The sequence below is a fragment of the Colobus angolensis genome, unplaced genomic scaffold (assembly GCF_000951035.1).
Source record: "Colobus angolensis palliatus isolate OR3802 unplaced genomic scaffold, Cang.pa_1.0 Scaffold58, whole genome shotgun sequence".
In the NCBI taxonomy this organism is placed as follows: Eukaryota; Metazoa; Chordata; class Mammalia; order Primates; family Cercopithecidae; genus Colobus; species Colobus angolensis.
The window spans coordinates 8,449,899-8,468,850 of record NW_012119376.1 but is presented as its reverse complement, the minus strand read 5'-3'; the positions used below and the strand labels follow the sequence as shown (position 1 = coordinate 8,468,850).

At 39.5% G+C, this 18,952-nt stretch overlaps 1 protein-coding gene across 1 annotated transcript in view; it reads left to right on the top strand.

The window, feature by feature from the left end:
* Nucleotides 1-18,952, top strand: part of PEX7 (peroxisomal biogenesis factor 7) — a 114,599-nt gene that overhangs the window by 2,148 nt on the left and 93,499 nt on the right. Inside the window, exon 2 of the mRNA XM_011962180.1 lies at nt 18,341-18,435. Coding sequence (XP_011817570.1) covers nt 18,341-18,435 — 95 coding nt within the window. The remainder of the gene's footprint in view (nt 1-18,340; nt 18,436-18,952) is intronic.

The following is an 18,952-nucleotide window of genomic DNA, read 5'->3' as shown; positions in this document are numbered from 1 at the left end:
GGGAGGGAAGAAGGAAGGAGAGAAAGAAAGAAGGAAAGAAAGAAAGAGAAAGGAAGGAAGGAAGGAAAATAAATGGAAATATCCAATATTGTTAAGATGCCAGTTCTCCTAAATTTGAACTATATGTTTGACATAATTCCAATCAAAAATCTGATTCTAAAATTCATATTGAAATGGAAAGGACCTAGAATAGCGGAAACAACTGTGAAAAATAGAAATAAAGTTGGAGGACAAACATTACTTATTTTAAGACTGTAAAGCTGTAGTAATAAACACAGTGTGGTATTGGCATCAATACCCAGCTACTTGGGAGATAAATAGAGACATGAAACAGAGTGGAGTCCAGAAATAGATATATAGTACATGTATGTGGATGGTTGACTTTGAAGAAAATTTCAAAAGCAATTCAGTAGAGAAAGGATAGTCTGTTTGTATATGGATATCTGGTTACTATAGATATCCACATGCAAAAACAATCATCTATTTATGTGCAAAAATATGAACTTTGATCCATACCTCTCACATTATACAAAATTAATTCAAAATTATCATAGTCCTAAATGTAAAACTTAAAACCAGGAAAGTTCTAAAAGAAAACATAGCAAAGGGCTGGGTGCCATAGCTCACGCCTGTAATCCCAGCACTTTGGGAGACCAAGGCAGTGGATCACCTGAGGTCAAGAGTTCGAGACCAGTCTGGTCAACAAGGTGAAACCCTGTCTCTACTAAAAATACAAAAATTAGCTGGGTGTGGTGGCGGATGCCTGTAATCTCAGCTACTTAGGAGGCTGAGACAGGAGAATCACTTGAACCCCCGAGGCAGAGGTTGTAGTAAGCCAAGATCATGCCATTGCACTCCAGCCTGGGTGACAGAGTGAGACTCTGTCAAAAAAAAAAACAAAAAAAAAAATGGCAGAAAACCTCTGCAACTTCGAATTAGGCAAAGATTTCTTAGATAAGATACCAAAAGCATGATCCGTAACAGAACGAATTGATAAACTGGATGTTATTATAATTCTTCTGCTCTTTGGAAAACCATATTAAGAGAATGAAGAAACAAACCACAAACTGGAAGAAAATATTTGCAAATCACCTATCTGACAAAAGACTTGTAAGAATATAAAATTTGCAATGCTCAACAATAAGAAAACAAAAAATCCAGTAAATGATGAGCAAAAGGTTTCAACAGATATTTAACCAGTGACAAATAAGCACATGAAAACATGCTCAATATCTGTAGTCATTAAGGAAACACATACTAAAAATCACAATGAAATACCACAACTGACCATATCAAGTGTTAGTGAGGATATGGAGGAACTGAAACTCTCTTACCCTGCTGGGGGGAATGTAAAATGGTAGACCTCTTTGGAAATAGTTTGACAGTTCCTTTAAAACTTGAACACACATCTCCATTATGACTCACCATATCACTTTGGTGTATTTAACCAAGACAAATGAAAGAATATATTCATAAAAAGATTTGCATATTAATATTTATCAAAGCTTTGTTATAGGCAAAACCTGTAAACAACCCAAATGTCCACCATTAGGTGACTGAATGGACAAATTGTGGTATACACGTACAACAAAAAGGAGTACACAATAAGAAGAATGGACTGCAGATACACGTAAAAACAAGTTGAAAACAAGGTGAAAGAAAGTTTGTTTGTTTGTTTGTTTTTGAGTCAGGGTCTCAGTCTGTTAACCAGGCTGGACTGCAGTGACCCCATCACAGCTCACTGTACCCTGGACCTCCTGGACTCAAGGAATCCTCCTGCCTCAGCCTTTCATTGTAGCTGGGACCATAGTCATGGGCCACTATGCCTAGTTAACTAACCTTTTGATTTTTTGTAGAGACAGGGTCTCACTTTTTTTCCTCGGTTGGTCTTGAGCACCTCGAGTCAAGCAAGTCTCTCACCCGGGCCTCCCAAAGCCATGGGATTACAGGTGTGAACCACTGTGATAGGCCTGTAAAATTCTTTAAAAATGCTAATTAATTTATAATGAAGCAGATTAGTGGTTACCTGGAGAAGGAGAAGGGGAGCACAGGAAGGAGATCTGACAAAGGGGCATGAAGAAACTTTTGAGGATAATAGATTTGTTCATTATCTTGATTGGTGCCACATAAATATATACAATTATTATGTGTCAATTAAAAATAATAATAGGGCCGGGCGCGGTGGCTCAAGCCTGTAATCCCAGCACTTTGGGAGGCCGAGACAGGCGGATCACGAGGTCAGGAGATCGAGACCATCCTGGCTAACACTGTGAAACCCCGTCTCTACTAAAAAAAATACAAAAAACTAGCCGGGCGAGGTGGCGGGTGCCTGTAGTCCCAGCTACTCGGAGGCTGAGGCAGGAGAATGGTGTAAACCTGGGAGGTGGAGCTTGCAGTGAGCTGAGAACTGGCCACTGCACTCCAGCCCAGGTGACAGAGCGAGACTCCATCTCAAAAAAAAAAAAAATAAAAATAAAATAATAATAATAATAGGCAGGGACAGTGGCTCAGACTTGTAATCCCAGCACTTTTGGGAGGCCAAGGCGGGCAGATGGCTGGAGACCAGAAGTTCAAGACCAGCCTGGGCAACATGGTGAAACTCTGTCTCTGCAAAAAATACGAAGATTAGCTGGGCATGATCGGGCTTGCCTGTAGTCCCATTTACTGGGGAGGCTGAGGTGACAGAATCACTGAAGCCTGGGAGGCAGAGGTTGCAGTGAGCCAAGATGGCACCACTGTACTTGACAGAGCGAGGCTCCATCTCAAAAAAACAAAAAAGAAAAAAGAAAAATTGAGGTGAAGTCTTGCCGTGTTGCCCAGGAGTGCAATGGCATGATCACGGCTCACTGCAGCCTCGGCCCCCAGGGCTCAAGGGATTCTTCCACCTCAGCCTCTGGAGTAGCTGAGACCACAGGCATGCGCCACTACACCCAGTTAATAGAGAAAAGCTCTTGCTATGTTGTCCAGGCTAGTCTCGAACTCCTGGGCTCAAATGGTCCTCCTGCCTGGATCTCACTAAATGCTGGGATTACAGGCCTCAGCCACCAAGCCTGACCTATTGGGTGTTTTAGTGGTAATAATTGTATTGTGGATATATTTTTAAGGAGTCCTTACCTTTTAGAGGTATTTGATGAAATTTTTATAGATGAAATGATATGATGTCTGGGATATGCTTCAAAATAAAACAGGAAAGTAGTAGAATATATGGAAATACAGATGAAATAGGATTGGCCAGAAATTGATAATTGTTTTACTTGATTATGAGTTTATGAGGGTTTTTCATAGTAATCTCTCTGCTTTTGCATACATTTTTCCAGTATAAAAACAAACAAAAATTATCTAGAAAGATTTGAAAGAACATTTAAATGATAGAGAGTTTTGCTATAAACATCTATGAGAAAAATGAATGCCACAATATATTATTATTATTATTTTGAGACAGAGTCTCACTCTCTTGCCCAGGCTAAAGGGCAGTAGTGCAATCTCGGCTTACTGCAACCTCTGCCTCCCGAGTTTGTGATTCTTGTGCCTCAGTCTCCTGAGTAGCTGGGATTACAGGCGTGGGCCATCACACCCAGCTAATTCTTGTATTTTCTGTAGAGAGGGGGTTTCACCATGTTGGCCAGGCTGGTCTTGAATTCCTGGCCTCAAGTCTTCTGCCTGCCTCGGCCTCACAAAGTGCTGGGATTACAGGGGTGAGCCACCACACCCGGCTCCTAAACTATATTAATTCATAGCAACCTTAAGTTATAAATTCAATCCATTTCAAACCCAATCAACTTAAAACTCAAAACTTTTGATGAGTAGATCCTAAATGTTATATGAAACTAAATGATTGAGATCAGCCAGGATAATATTTAAAGAGTAAAGAGGGAAAGATTCAATGTAGACATAAATCAAGACATTTTACAAAGGTAAATATGGTTTTATAACATCGGAATGATACTAATGCAGTGACAGAGATATGGCCCAATGGGACAGACCCAGAAATGACCCCGTGCACATAAGCGAGCACATATGTATATCAACATGGGTAAATATAAAAAAAAAAAAAAACTCTGAGAGAGAAAAATAGTACATTGCAAAAGGACAAGTGTCCATTTTAAAAACAAACCAAATAATACTGTGTATTATTTATGGATAGATATATGTGCAATAAAAGGCAGAAAAACATGGACAAAAAGGATTCATAATTATTCTAGGAAATGTATTTACTCCTAGAAATGAAAAGAATAAAATATAAGGAAGGAGGATCAAGTATGTTCTTTCTTCTGAAATGCCCTTGTATCAGAAAATCTCTTATTTTTTTGAGACAGAGTATCACTCTGTTGCCCAGGCTGGAGTGCAGTGGCACGATCTTGGCTCACTGCAGCCTCCACCTCCCTAGCTCAAGCGATGCTGGTGCCTCAGCCTCCTGAGTAGCTGGGATTACAGGTCAGTGCCACCAGGCCTGCCTAATTTTAATATTTTTAGTAGAGATGGGGTTTCACTATGCCAGGCTGGTCTCGAACTCCTGACCTCTAGTGATCTGCCTGCCTCAGCCTTTCAAAGTGCTGGGATTATAGGTGTGAGCCACCGCACTGGGCCAAAAATACTTTTTAACTGATGTAATTGAATATTTACTAATTTCTATATCTATTTTCTCAACTATGTGGATAAGACCAGTATGACCATTAACAATGCCATATTCTCCTCCATTCACTTTCCTTCAGAACGCTTTTCTCTTTTGGCACGTCATTATGGACTTAGGGCCTTTCACAGATTTGGTATATTTTTATCAACTACAGCCTTAGTTCTCTTTTTGATGCTCAAAGTCACAACTTGGCCAATGAAGCCCTTTATTAAGTAGCACCCATTTCCTTTTGACACCACTGCATTAATCTTTGAAAGTTTCCTTGCTTTGGGGTAAAAGCAGATATGCCAGGCTCAGTGTAGCCCTGCCACAAACATGAAATCAGCTAGCATTCTAAGGAGACTCATGCCTTTTATTGACTGACTGGTATAAGAAGCCATATTTCAAGTACTAGGGTTGCCTATTGGGTTCATCTCATCAGGGGAACCAGAAACTCTGGGGTCCTCTCAAGTGGATAGAGTTAGAAAGGAAGAAAGGATGTGGATGTATTTTTACATCTGCACATACAATGAAAGGAACATCTACATATTCCATTTTGAGATGATAGGGAAACTCGTGCAATTTAAGGTTCTGTATAGCCTTAAATTGTCACTCTATGATTTGATGGATGTCATCTAGTCCATTTTCAATGCCTTACTGTATAATTATAAGAGCAAGACTCATGTATATAAACTTTTATATATATATAAAGTTCTGGCTAAACAATTTGATCCTTTCTTCTACTATCTAAATTCTAGCAATATTAGGACAAAAGTGAAAGTAGACAGACATAAGGGGATATGGTTTGGCTGTGTGCCCACCCAAATCTCGTCTTGAATTGTAGCTCCCATAATTTCCACGTGTTTATAAATATATAAAAGTATATTTGTATATACTTTTTTACATATAATATAAAATATATGTAAAATTATATATATTTTATATATTTTTATTATACTTTTATGTATTTAATAATATTTTAATTTTACAAAATCCTGGCCAGTTATCAAAGCCTTTACATTTACTTTGCTCTTTTTTCTGAGTTACTAGTTTTTCTTCTTTTAAAAGACAAAACATCCCCCTATCAAATTTATATAATATTATGCTATGTATTATTATTTTTTGAAGTTTGCTTTGTATAAATCCGAACAACTCTCCCAATTAGTAATATCTTGATGCAATATCTCTTATAGTCTTTCATTTTCCAGTAGGAAATCAAAGATGATCTTGGTATTTGGAATTCCATGTAAATAGGAAATATTGATGCATGTAAATATCAGCTACCCTTGAGACTATTTAAAATCCTCTTTTGATGTATGGGCCAAAATGTCATATATATTTCTACTACCTTTATTTTAATTACAGGTAACTTTACTCTCTAGTATAGAAATCGAATTAAGAAGAGGCCTTTGAATAAATATGAACATTTATTGTTTTAGTGGTTTGTGAACTAAAACCTCAAAAAGCCAATAAGAAACTTTTTAAAATCAGATTTTATCTAGACTAATTAATTAAATTAATTAAATTGATAACTGTGATAGTTAATGTGTCAATATGGCTAGACTAGATGCTAGATGCCCAGTTGTTTGGGCAAACACTAGTCTAGATGTTGCTGTGAAGGTATTTTGTAGAGTGATTAATATTTATAACCAGTTGACTTTATTATTTTATTATTTTTTATTTTTTTAGAGACAGGATGTTGCTGTGCCACCCAGGCTGGAGTGCAGTGGTGTGATCATAGCTCATGGCAGCTTTAAACTCCTGGGATCAAGTGATCCTCTCACCTCAGTCAGCCTCCTGAGTAGCTAGGACTACAGGCATTTGTCATCGCACCCAGCTAATTTTAAAATTTTTTGTAGAGACATGTATTAGTCCATTTCCACTCTGCTACAAAGATACTACCAGAGTTGGCCAGGCGCAGTGGCTCATGCCTGTAATCCCAACACTTTGAAAGGCTGAGGTGGGCAGATCACCTGAGGTCAGGAGTTCGAGACCAGCCTGGCCAACATGGCAAAACCCCGTCTCTACTAAAAACACAAAAATTAGCCGGGCGTGGTGGCGGGCACCTGTAATCCCAGCTACTTGGGAGGCTGAGACAGGAGAATTGCTTGAACCCAGGAGGTGGAAGTTGCAGTGAGCTGAAATTAAGCCACTACACTTCAGCCTGGGCAACAGAGCAAGACTCTGTCTCAAAAAAAAAAAAAAAAAAAAGATACTACCAGAGTCTGAGTAATTTATTTTTTATTTTTTATTTGAGACAGAGTTTTGCTCTTGTTGCCCAGGCTGGAGTGCATTGGTGTGATCTCAGCTCACTGCAACCTCTGCCTCCCGGGTTCAAGCGATTCTCCTGCCTCAGCCTCCCGAGTTAGTGGGATTACAGGCGTGTGCCACCACGCTCAGCTAATTTTGTATTTTTAGTAGAGACAGGTTTCTCCAGGTTGGTCAGGCTGGTCTACGAACTCCCAATCTCAGGTGATCCGTCCACCTTGACCTTCCAAAGTGCTGGGATTACAGGCATGAACCACTGCACACAGCTGAGTCTGAGTAAAGATTAAGGAAAGAAGTTTAATTGATTCACAGTTCCACATTGCTGGGGAGGCCTCATTAGACTTACAATCATGATGGAAGGTAAAGGGAAAGCAAGGCACGTCTTCCCACGGTAACAGGAGAAAGACAGCACAGGGGAAACTGGCACTTATAAGACCATCCGATCTCCTGAGAACTCACTCACTCTCACGAGATAAGCATGGAGAAACTGCCCCCATGATCCAATCACCTCCCAGCAGGTCCCTCCCTCAACATATGGGGATTACAATTTGGATTACAATTCAAGATGAGATTTGGGTGGGGGCACAGAGCCAAACCTGTATCAAGAAAGGGTTTCACTATGTTGCCCAGGCTGGTCTCAACTTCCTGGCCTTAAGTGATCCTCCCACCTCAACCTCTCAAAGTGCTGGGATTATAAGCATGAGCCACTGCACCTGGCCCATTTGACTTTAAATAAGGAGGATTACCCTCCATAATGTAGATGGGCCTCATCTAATCAGTTGAAGGCCTTAAAGCAAAGATTGAGGTTTCCCAAATAAGACTCAAGACTGTAACATAGAAATCCTGACTGAGTTTCTAGCCTACCCTACATATTTCAGACTTGCCAACCTCCACAATCCCATGAGCCAACCTTAATATAAACCTCTTTCTCTCTGTATCCCTGATATAATCATTCATATAAAAAAAAAGTGTCAAATGCTAAACACTGCAATTTTACTCAGTATCAAAGTGGTCTATAGATTCAGAAAATTTTCTACTTTCCTAACTCTTGCTAAAACCAACTCACAAAATATACATGTGCCTATACACTTCCAGCACAATAAATTCCATTTGAAATCACACACATTTCTTTAAAAACTCATATTTACATAAATATGACTATTTAATTTTAGTGCACAATTCCAAATTTATTTATGCAGTCAAATATACTTGGCCAGGTGCAGTGGCTCATGCTTGTAATCTCAACACTTTGGGAGGCCGAGGTGGGAGGATCACTTCAGCCCAGGAGTTCGAGACCAGCCCAGGCAACATGGCAAAACCCTGTCTCTACCAATAATAACAACAACAACAATAATAATAATAATACAAAATGCTAGCCAGGTGTGGTGGCACATGCTTGTAGTCCCAGAGACTCAGGAGGTTGAGGTGGGAGGATCGCTTGAGCCCAAGAGATGGAGTTTGCAGTGAGCTGAGATGGCACCACTGCACTCCAGCCTGGGCAACAGAGCAAGACTCTGTCTTAAAACAAATAAAAATGAAAAAAACAAACAAACAAGCCATTCGATGCCTCAATTACCAGTTTTATATTCTTTAGTAACTGTACTTATCATTATTGAGAAAATCTATAATAAAACTATAGTCCTTTAAAATTAAGGTAAAATTAAATCTCCCTGATTCATTGAGAATATTATCCTTTTAGATATTTAAAATTGTTTAATATAAAAATACCCAAATTTAGAATTTTTTTTAAAAGAAACTGATATTCATAAATCATTCTTTTACTTAGAAAAGGGTGAGGAGTAGTTGGTTCAATCCCCATCTTGGTAAAACCAGAGACTTTGCTGTTAGACATGATTTAAAACTGCCATTTTTTCCCTTTCTTTCTTTGAAGTTTCTTGCTTATTTTCTATCTTTGAAGCCCTTTTGAAGTTTTTATTCTTCTCTTGTAGCCTGTTATATTTCATTTTTTCTGAGCTTACAGCTAATTTCAGAACAAAATACATTGTTTTAAAAAGTTTAATTTATACTACTTCTAGCTTTATATGAATGCATTTATAGTTACCCTTTCTGCATTAAAAACAATTTCAGGTGAACTATTCAACTTCCAGTTCCTTGTATATCGTGCATTTTACCAATCAAAGTTTCCTAATTTCAGTTTCATCATCTTTGGAATATACGAATCTCATTCTTGTGCCCTGAGTTCGCTGAATGCCATTTCCAATTCAAGAGGCTTCTAATATGTATTTGTGATTCACAGTGCTCCCAGCTCCTTTTGGAAAGAACAGAAACTTTTAGCTGTAAAACAGATTACCTTATACTCTAAACCAAAGTCTTAACATTTATGAATATTTAAAATCTAGCATCTACTTCCTGCCTTCTGATTCACTGGGATTCTTTCTTTCAAACGTAGCCAATTCCTTTACCCTTGTAGTCTAGGCTTATTTTGATTTGTAATTTCTGAAATCCTATGGTTTAGACAATGAGGAGGTGGATTTTAATACATCTCAACTCTCCTGTAGAGGTGACTTTAGTCCATTTAAGAGAGATGGGACAACCTCCACTGTAGTACAGCACTTTTATAAGGTACATACTCTGGTGATCCTAAAACTATAATTTTTGGAGTATTCTCTCAGGCTAGCTTCTCATCAAAGTACAAGATAATTAGGGCCAGGTGTGGTGGCTCACACATGTAATCCTAGCACTTTGGAAGGCCAAGGCAGGTAGATCACATGAGGCCAGGAGTTCAAGACCAGCCTGGCCAACAAAGCAAAAACCTATCTCTATTAAAAATATAAAAATTAGCCGGCTGTGGTGGCGTGTGCCTGTAATCCCAGCTACTCAGGAGGCTGAGTCAGGAGAATCGCTTGAACCTGGGAGGCAGAGGTTGCAGTGAGCTGCAATCGTGCCACTGCACTCCAGCCTGGGTGACAGAGAAAGACTGTGTCTCAAACAAAAGCAACGACAACAAAGTAGAAGATAATTAGAAAAGTCCCAGGGACTAACTCTGACTAATGTGGGTTGGGTCCAGTGCAGTCCTGGGACAACATGGTATCTAGATAAGGGTGTTAGGAGAGGCCCAGTCCTAAGTACAGGCCTATGTCGTGAAGGTTAGGTGGAGCAGATGTTAGCTTCCAGAGGAGTAAGGGGTGCTGGGCAGACTGACTCAATAGCCTCTGCCAAGATTTATAATCACTCCTTGTGGTCTGAAAGGAATGACCTACTGTAACCTGCTTTTGCATGAATTCCATAGCATTATTCCCATCAGCTTTTCCTGAATCCTCAGCCTTTGTGACACTAGTAATCCTTTGTAAATACTATAAGCCAAAAATAAAACTCTAAGCCCTTGCCAACAATCATCTGAATGGACCCCTCCTCTAGGCAAGGGCATTCCAAAGTTAGCCTGGAAAATAAGCTCAGGCCATGATGGGAATGGGGAGCTGGACACACCTCATTATACACTCCTCCCTTTTGGAATTACTGATAGAACAGACTCTTTAAAATCTGGTAAGAAACATTTACATACTGCTTTGGATCCTGAATAAATTTTTTATAAAATTTTTAAAAACGGAAACATTTCCAGGCTTCATTTGCATGATAAAGCCTTGGTCTCCACAACCCCTTATTAGTAACCCAGATGTTCCTTTCTATTGATAATGACTTTTTCAACCAATCACTAATCAGAAAATCTTTAAATCTACCTATGACCTGGAAGCCACCCCCTCTCTGAGTTGTCCCACCTTTCTGGACCGAACCAATGTAAATCTTACATGTTTTAATTGATGTCTCATGTCTCCCTCAAAAGTATAAAACCAAGCTGTACCCCAACCACCTTGGGGACATGTCATCAGGACTTTCTGAGAATGTGTCACAGGCACATCCTTAACCTTGGCAAAATAAACTTTCTAAATTGATGGAGACCTGTCTGAGATACAGTACTATTACTCAAGGTCGTAGTCACATAAGAGAGACTATGTTTTTGCCAGTAGTCCTGCTACCCAGCATGAAGAAGATTAGATAAAGAATAGTTGGTGGTAATAACTGGAAAACAAAAGCATTTCGTGTTTCTTCCCCCAATGAATTGAGGCATCTTTATCACAATATTTATGGTCATTTATCACCAAATGCAGAAATTACAGTTTGCTATGATCTTGCTGACTGCATCACTTCCACATGTATGTGTATCTCTGCTGAATAGAGTCGCTCATACTTTGAACCAAAGCACATGGTTTCAATAAAGAAGAACCCTGAAAATAATGCACTTCATGTTGTGATGATCATTTCCATTCTTCCTGGTGATTATGAATTTATGAAAGAAGAGAAACTCTGGAATGTGTTTTCCCCTATTACAAATTTTCTCTTTTGTGCCCTTTTAGATACATCTTTGCTGTACTGCTAGAGTAGAGAAAAGGTTTTCAGAATTCTTTTTCCTTTTTAGGATGTAAGTTGGTGTTTTCTTGAAATCCTGGGCTCCAGCGAGCCTCCCACCTCGGCCTCCTGAAGTGCTGGTATTACATGCCTGAGCCACCATGCCTGGCCAGTGTTTTGTATTTACATAAACATTTATAAAGGTTTGCAAAGGAAACATTTTCATTATTTTTTTTCCAAAAGCTTATTGGATACCCTAAATCCATATTAGTGTTTACTTTGGCACTCTGTAATTCAGCAACCATTTCTCTGCTCATTTATTATGCCTCCCATGTATCTGTTAAGTTTGGATTAGTTTAATGGGAATATAATGTGAATTCTCCCAAAAATAAGGCACTTAACAACCATCATTAATAAACATTAGATTCTCATTTATTAGTGGCCCTCACTCATTCTAAGTTATACAGAAGAAAGCATGAATGAACTAACTGAAAAGAAACCTATTGCATTAAGCAATATATCTCCAATGGCATTTTACTTTTGTATTTCATAAAAATATTTATCAAATTTTATTAAATGTTTATGTAGTTTTAATCAATAATGCTATTCATACTACTACTAATAACAACAAATTAATGATAACTCAGTCTAGAAAAATATAATCCTTAAAGCCATATGGTTATAGAAAATTTATTTATTATTATTATTATTATTTTTTGACACAAAGTCTCGCTCTGTCGCCCAGGCTGGAGTGCAATGGCGCGATCTTGGCTCACTGCAAACTTCACATCCCGGGTTCAAGCCATTCTCCTGTCTCAGCCTCCCAAGTAGCTGAACTACAGGAGCCCGCCACCATGCCCAGCTAATTTGTATATTTTTAGTAGAGGTGGGGTTTCACCAAATTGGCCAGGCTGGTCTCAACTTCCTGACCAGAGTGATCCGCCCCCCTCAGCCTCCCAAAGTGCTGGGATTACAGGCATGAGCCACCACACCTGGCCCCAGGAAATTGTTTAAAAATTAAAATTTCAGGCTGGGCACAGTGGTTCATGCCTATAATCCTAACATTTTGGGAGGCCAAAGCAGGAGGATCACCTGAGTCCAGGAATTAAAGACCAGCCTGGGGAACATAGTGAGACCTCCCTCTCTGTGTGAAAAATAAAAAAATTTGCCAGGCATGATGGCTGGTGCCTGTAGTTCCAGCTACTCAGGAGACTGAGGTGGGAGGATCACTTGAGCCTGGGAGGTTGAGGCTGCAGTGAGCTATGATTGCACCACTGTACTCCAGCCTGGGTTACAAAGTAAGACCCTGTCTCCAAATTAAGTTAAACTAAAACGTCAGTTTATGTTCATAATTTTCTAATGTGATATATATGATAAAGAGATCAATAAAATGATTTCAAGCATAAATGAATATTACACTAGAGCAAATTCTGCAAGAGAATAGTAGAATGGAATTACAAGTTCAAGAAGAAAAGAAACGACACATTTTTCTGACAGTTAAAAATGACCTTGTTCGAATGTTTTTTAAAAATTGATAGTAGTGGATAGCAGGCTTTATAAGATGGCCCCCAGTGATCCTTGCCCCCAGGTATAATATTTATGCCCTTGTGTAATCTCATCCCCATGAGACTGGGCTTGACCTAAAGACTTGCTTACAATAAAGCCAATACAGCAAATGTGATGGGATGAGGCTTCTGAGATTAGGTTGCCAAAGCCCTGTGATTTCTATGTTGCGCTCCTCTTTTGCTCTCTCTTTCTCTTTTCCATGCTCTGAAGAAAGCCAGTTGCCATATTATGAACTACCCTATGGAGAGCCTCATGTGACACAGAACTGAGGGAGGTCACTAGCCATTAGCCAGCAAGAAACTTAGGCCCTCTGCCCTATGGTCCATAAGAAACTGAATCCTGCCAACAGTTATGTGAGGAAGCTTGGGAGTAGATCCTCCCCGAGTCAAGTCTTCAGATCACCCGGCAGTCCTGGCTGACCCCCTGATTGCAGTCTTGTGAGAGACTTTTATCTGCCCCAGAGAAACTGTGAGATAATAAATAGTTGTTTTCAGCTCTGAAGCTTAAGGACAATTTGTTACACAGTAATAGATAACTAATATAATAATGATGAGTACCAAAAGCCTATTGTTTTTAGAATCCATATGATACATTTAAGGGTGATCAAATATTTTTATTTTAAAGTGACATTAATTTTCAATAAACTTGAAATTATGTCATTTGCAGCTATTTAAACTTATGAGAAAACATTTTAGAGGGCAACTTAAAACGTAGATGTGCTTCATCATGATTATCAATTCTTTTAGGAAGTATATGAGCCAAAACATTAGGAAAGTACTAACAGCATTGAGAAATCATTATTTCTTGGTGATAGTACAAGAGGTTAAGAGAGAGAATCAAGAGTGAAATGGGGCCAGGCACAGTGGCTCATATCTGTAATCCCAGCACTTTAGGAGATCAAGGCAGAGGTCAGGAGTTTGAGACCAGCTTGGCCAACATGGTGAAGCTCCATCTCTACTAAAAATACAAAAATTAGCTGGGCATGGTGGCACATGCCTGTGATCTCAGCTACTCAGGAGGCTGAAGCAGGAGAATCACTTGAACTTGGGAGGTGGAGGTTGCAGTAAGCCAAGATCATGCCACTGCAATCCAGCCTGGGTGACAGAGTGAGACACCATCTCAAAGAAAAAAAAGAGTAAAATGGGAACTAGACGGTTTAACTTCCTGCCATGAAGAAGTAACTTTAATACTTGAGCCAAGTTAGAATGCACACAACTTAAATAATAGCCTCTGCCAACTGAGAGCTTACAGTTACACAAGATATCTGCCCCATTTAATCCTCACAACAACCCTTTAAGGGAGATGTTATCAGGATAGGGATTTGAAAGAGGCAATATATCACACCTCATGTTGTTTTGTTGAGTTGAGCCTGCAGAAGAGGCACCTGTCTATCCAGCCATGTGGGGAGTTAAGGAGCTGTCAGTACATGTGCACATCACCTAAAATATTAATCCTACCCAAGAGCTGAAAGTAGATAAATAGATGTCACATGCTTTCCATCACACAAGCTAAAAAGCATAAGGCCTGGGTTCAATCCCAGGTCTCTGACTCTAAACACCATGCTCTTAATTGCTGTCTTTCCAGAAAAAGAGGGAAAGACTAAATGCATTTTCTACTATGATCAGATTATACCAATCGCTCATATATTTTTTTCTCTCCTTCTACATAGAAGTGCAGTAAATGTATGTCCTAAACCAATACTCTACTTAAGATTCCAATTTGATTGTAGTAAAATATACATACCATACAATTTACCATTTTAACCATTTTTAAGCAGACACTTCAGTGATGCTGAGTACACACACATTGTTATACAATCACCGCCATCTATTTCCAGAACTTAATCTTCCTAAACTGAAACTCCATTGTCTATCACCCAATAACTCTCCATTCCCCACTTCCCCTTGCCCCTGGGTAACCACCATTCTATTTTCTGTCTGTATCAATTTGACTACTCTATGTACCTCATGTAAGTGGAATCATATGGTATTTGTCCTTTTGTGCCTGGTTTATTTCACTTAGCATAATGTCTTCAAAGTTCATCCATGTAAGAATATCCCTCCTCTTTAGGGAAGAATAATATTCCATCATATGCATATGCTACATTCTCTTTATGTATTCACTTATTGTCTTAGTTGGTTCAGGCTTCTATAACAAACTGTCATAAACTTGGTACCTTATAAACAACAGAAATATATTTGTCACTGTTTTAGAGGCTGGAAAGTCCATAATCAAGCCATCAGCAGCAGTTTTGATGTCTGGTGAGGTCCTACTTTCTGGTTCATAGACGTTCACTTCCTGCTGTGTCCTCACGTGGTGGAATGGGTAAGAGGTCTCTCTCTGCAGCCTCTTTTACAAAGGCAATCATCTCATTCATGACCTAATTGCTTCTCAAATGCCCCACCTCTTAAGACCATCACATTGGTGATTAAATTTCAACATATGAATTTTGGGGGGACAGAAACTTTCAGACCATAGCATTTGCCAGTGGACACTTGGGTTGCTTTCACCTTTTGGCTATTATGAGTAATACTGCTGCAAACAGGAGTGTACAAATATCTGTTTGAATTTCTGCGTTTCTTTTAGGTATATACCCAAAAGTGGAATTGCAAGATTATATGGTAATTCTATGTTTAATTTTTAAGCAATTGCTATCGTATTTTCCATACCAGCTGCACCATTTTACATTACCACAGATTCTAAAATTTTTAACAAGAAAGTATAAATAAAATAATAAGTGGTGAATGATATAAACTGAGCAATGTAGACAATTAGCCCATAATTATAGACTCTCGGAGCTTTAAGGGTCTCTAAAGTGCATCAGTCCAAGTATCCATCATATATTTGAAGATAATGCTTAAAGTTCTTGGATGATGATTACATTAACCCTCTGGCAAACGTTGATTAAAGGCTTACTAGTTACCCAGTACAATGCTGTGCAGAGCTAAAAGGAACAATGAAATTATCCATACTTTCTTGGAATTATTTCGCATAACTACCACATGCAGCCTTAAACATAGCAACTTGCCGATTTACCTAGGATAATGATTCACCTAGGTGGAAAGACCACGTATTTCAATTATTTTACTTCTGGTCTCTCTCCATGGGAAAGATAAACTAGCTTTAAAAATGATGTGGGTTGGTAAATATTTGCAGTTAGAGTATGAGGTCACCATAGCAGTTAGAAAACAAAACAATCTAAATACAATTGTAGATCCTCATAGAAACCTGACATCTAGCCATGTCCGCCTACATTATTAGTCCTTCCACAGAGTTAAAAGGTCTTCCACAGAGTTAAAAGGTCTTCCACAGAGTTGGCCAAGTTTAGAAATTACACAACTCTGAGGTGTAGTGAATGTTTATAGAAAAACGGTTTCTGTCTCAGTTGGGAAATACCAAGTACTCCTAAACGATGACAAAAACAGGTGGTAGACAACAAAGAGAGTTGTTTTTTGTGTGTGTGTGTGTTTTTTTTGGTTTTTTTTTTTTCAGAGTCTCGCTCTGTCGCCCAGGCTGAAGTGCAGTGGTGTGATCTCAGTTCACTGCAACCTCTGCCTCTAGGGTTCAAGCGATTCTCCTGCCTCAGCCTCCTCCAGAGTAGCTGGGATTACAGTTGCCCACCACCACCATGCCTGGCTAATTTTTGTATTTTTAGTAGAGACAGGGTTTCACCATGTTGGCCAGGCTGGTCTCAAACTCCATACCTAAAGTGTTCTGCCCGCCTCGGCCTCCCAAAGTGTTGGGATTACAGGCATGAGCCACCATGCCTGGCCCTTCCAGGCAATTGTCAACACCAATTCTACCCATATCCCTAGCAAACTTGGACTCCACTTGGTAAAGTACAGGTGGAGGAAGGGGTATGGAGCAAGGGCAGGGAACAAGGAGAATCTAAGGAGCATTTCATGTTCCTTTTCCTTAATTTTCCAGTTCAGCCCAAGTTGTCAAACATTTGTGCAGCATTTACTATATATTGGACATTCTTCGAGGTACTGGAGACACAAACAAATTACACTTGGACATTACTTCAAGATGCTCAAAATCTAGTTTAAGAGTATGGTTTATTTTTTACATGTTTAGTTGTTTGCATTTTAGAAGGCTTCACAGGTGGGATGAAATATTTTACAATGCTATAATCATGTATGGTTAGGTAAGGAGCAGATAATAGCTCAGTTTGTGTGTGTGTATGTCCAAGGTCACTGTAAATAGTTTACCCCAGCTGGAACCAGCCTGTGTCCCTCCCAGAGAGACCACACTACTTTTAGCTTAGATTGGATAACTTCACATACAACGCTTTGCCAAGGTCCCAGCTGCTTCATGTTTGCTTAGTTTGATATTTTATTAACGCCTATTTAACATTTCAATAAACCTCAGAACGTTTCCAGGTTACTTTTTGTAGTATTACAAAAAACAGTGATCATTTAGGCACTGTATTAGGCTGCATTCACTCAACATTTCCCGAAGGCTTAAATACCAGGTCCTTGGGATACACCAGCGAACATAACAAGCAAAAATTTCTGCCCTCATGCAGCATACATTCCAGTGACTACATATGATAAAAATCCAAAATAATTGAGGCCACACTGGTCTGGATCCTCAAGTGCCTGCCTCGGCCTCCTAGAGTGCTTAGATTACAGTTGTGAGCCACCGCACCCAGCCTGCTAAAGTCTTTTGACTGGCCTCCCCATCTCCAAACTCTATCCTCTATATTAGTGTTGCAGGACTTTTTAAAATAAAACCTTGGTCATTTAATTTCTCACATTAGAAAACTTCCACTCTTTTTTATTATTTACAGTAGAAATCCAATTCTCTTAGTATGGTATATAAGACTCTTCATGATCTAGCCCCAGTACAACACTCTATAGTCTCCCCACCCAATATTCTTTTCACCGTATCCCTTCCATCTGGCCAGGCTGAGTCCTGGCAGCCACGATCCCCTATGGATCATGCTGGTTGAGATCTCCTGGGTTGCTCATGTTATTTCTGCTCCTACAAACATCTCCATCTTCTTGTCTACTTAAAGAAAACCTACTCATCTGTGTGCAATCACCATAAAGACTATCTCTCTTCTGCAGTCTTTCCTGCAATTCCCATACCTCTGGCACTGACAATCACCTTCTAAAAATACCCCACCTATATTTCTCCAAGCCTCTACAGTATTTTGATTACACTTAACTAATTACACGACTTCTCTTTTAGTCTTCTTCTCTAATCTCTTGAGGCCATGGACCATATCCTATTATTCTGAATCCCAAATGCCTAATACTGTGCTTGGTATATGGTTAAGGTGATCATATGACTTGGTTTGTGCCTGTTGACCTGCCTTAATAATTAGACCCTCTTTACTCTCAAAAGTATCTTGGTTTGGCAGATAAATTATATTTGGTCATTCTCCACATAGTACATGCCTGGCAATGAATGAATAATGAATGAGCACCAGAATCTGAGCACTTATTACCATACAATATATACATATATAGTAATACTTTTTTAAAAAAGTTGTTTATGACGATGTGCTGCTTTTTTTCTTAGCTTCACTAGAACTGGCCAGCTCCTCTTCCTCACTCGCCAAGTATGGGGAGTTGGTTTGGAGTCGGTGTCTCATCTTTTCCAGTTACAGTGTGAAAGTAGCCCACCAGCCCACGCTGTTATTCCTAAAGACCGCACTGACTCCACGGACTTAAGTTATCATTGCTTCCAGCTTCCTTCGGCAATGTAGCACGCAATTTTGGACGCGCTGCGTGGTTTCAGAGTCGGCTGTAACTTGTTTCACTTTGTAAACATCAAGAAAAGTTCCTGATGCCAGTTTTCCAAACGCTCAATGAAATTAATAAAAACCAGATAGCACCGCAGAGGAGGCTGAGATGCAACGACAAAAGTTGTCGTAATTATTAATAATACCTAACCCTGGATTACTCCCCAGATAGATCTGTATCTTTGGAGCAGGCGCAATTCAGTTTGGTTTCACCCAAAACAAAAATGGTCTCCGTTGGAGTCCATTTCCTGTGCGGACCAATCAGAATCTCGAATACAGGGCACGGGGCCCGCGCTTCCGCCCGGTCTTCCCGGTCTCTCTAACCACGCCAGTGCGCCTCGGACTCGGAACGACTTCCGCGGCAAGGGCGGCGAGGGCCGGGGGCGGCG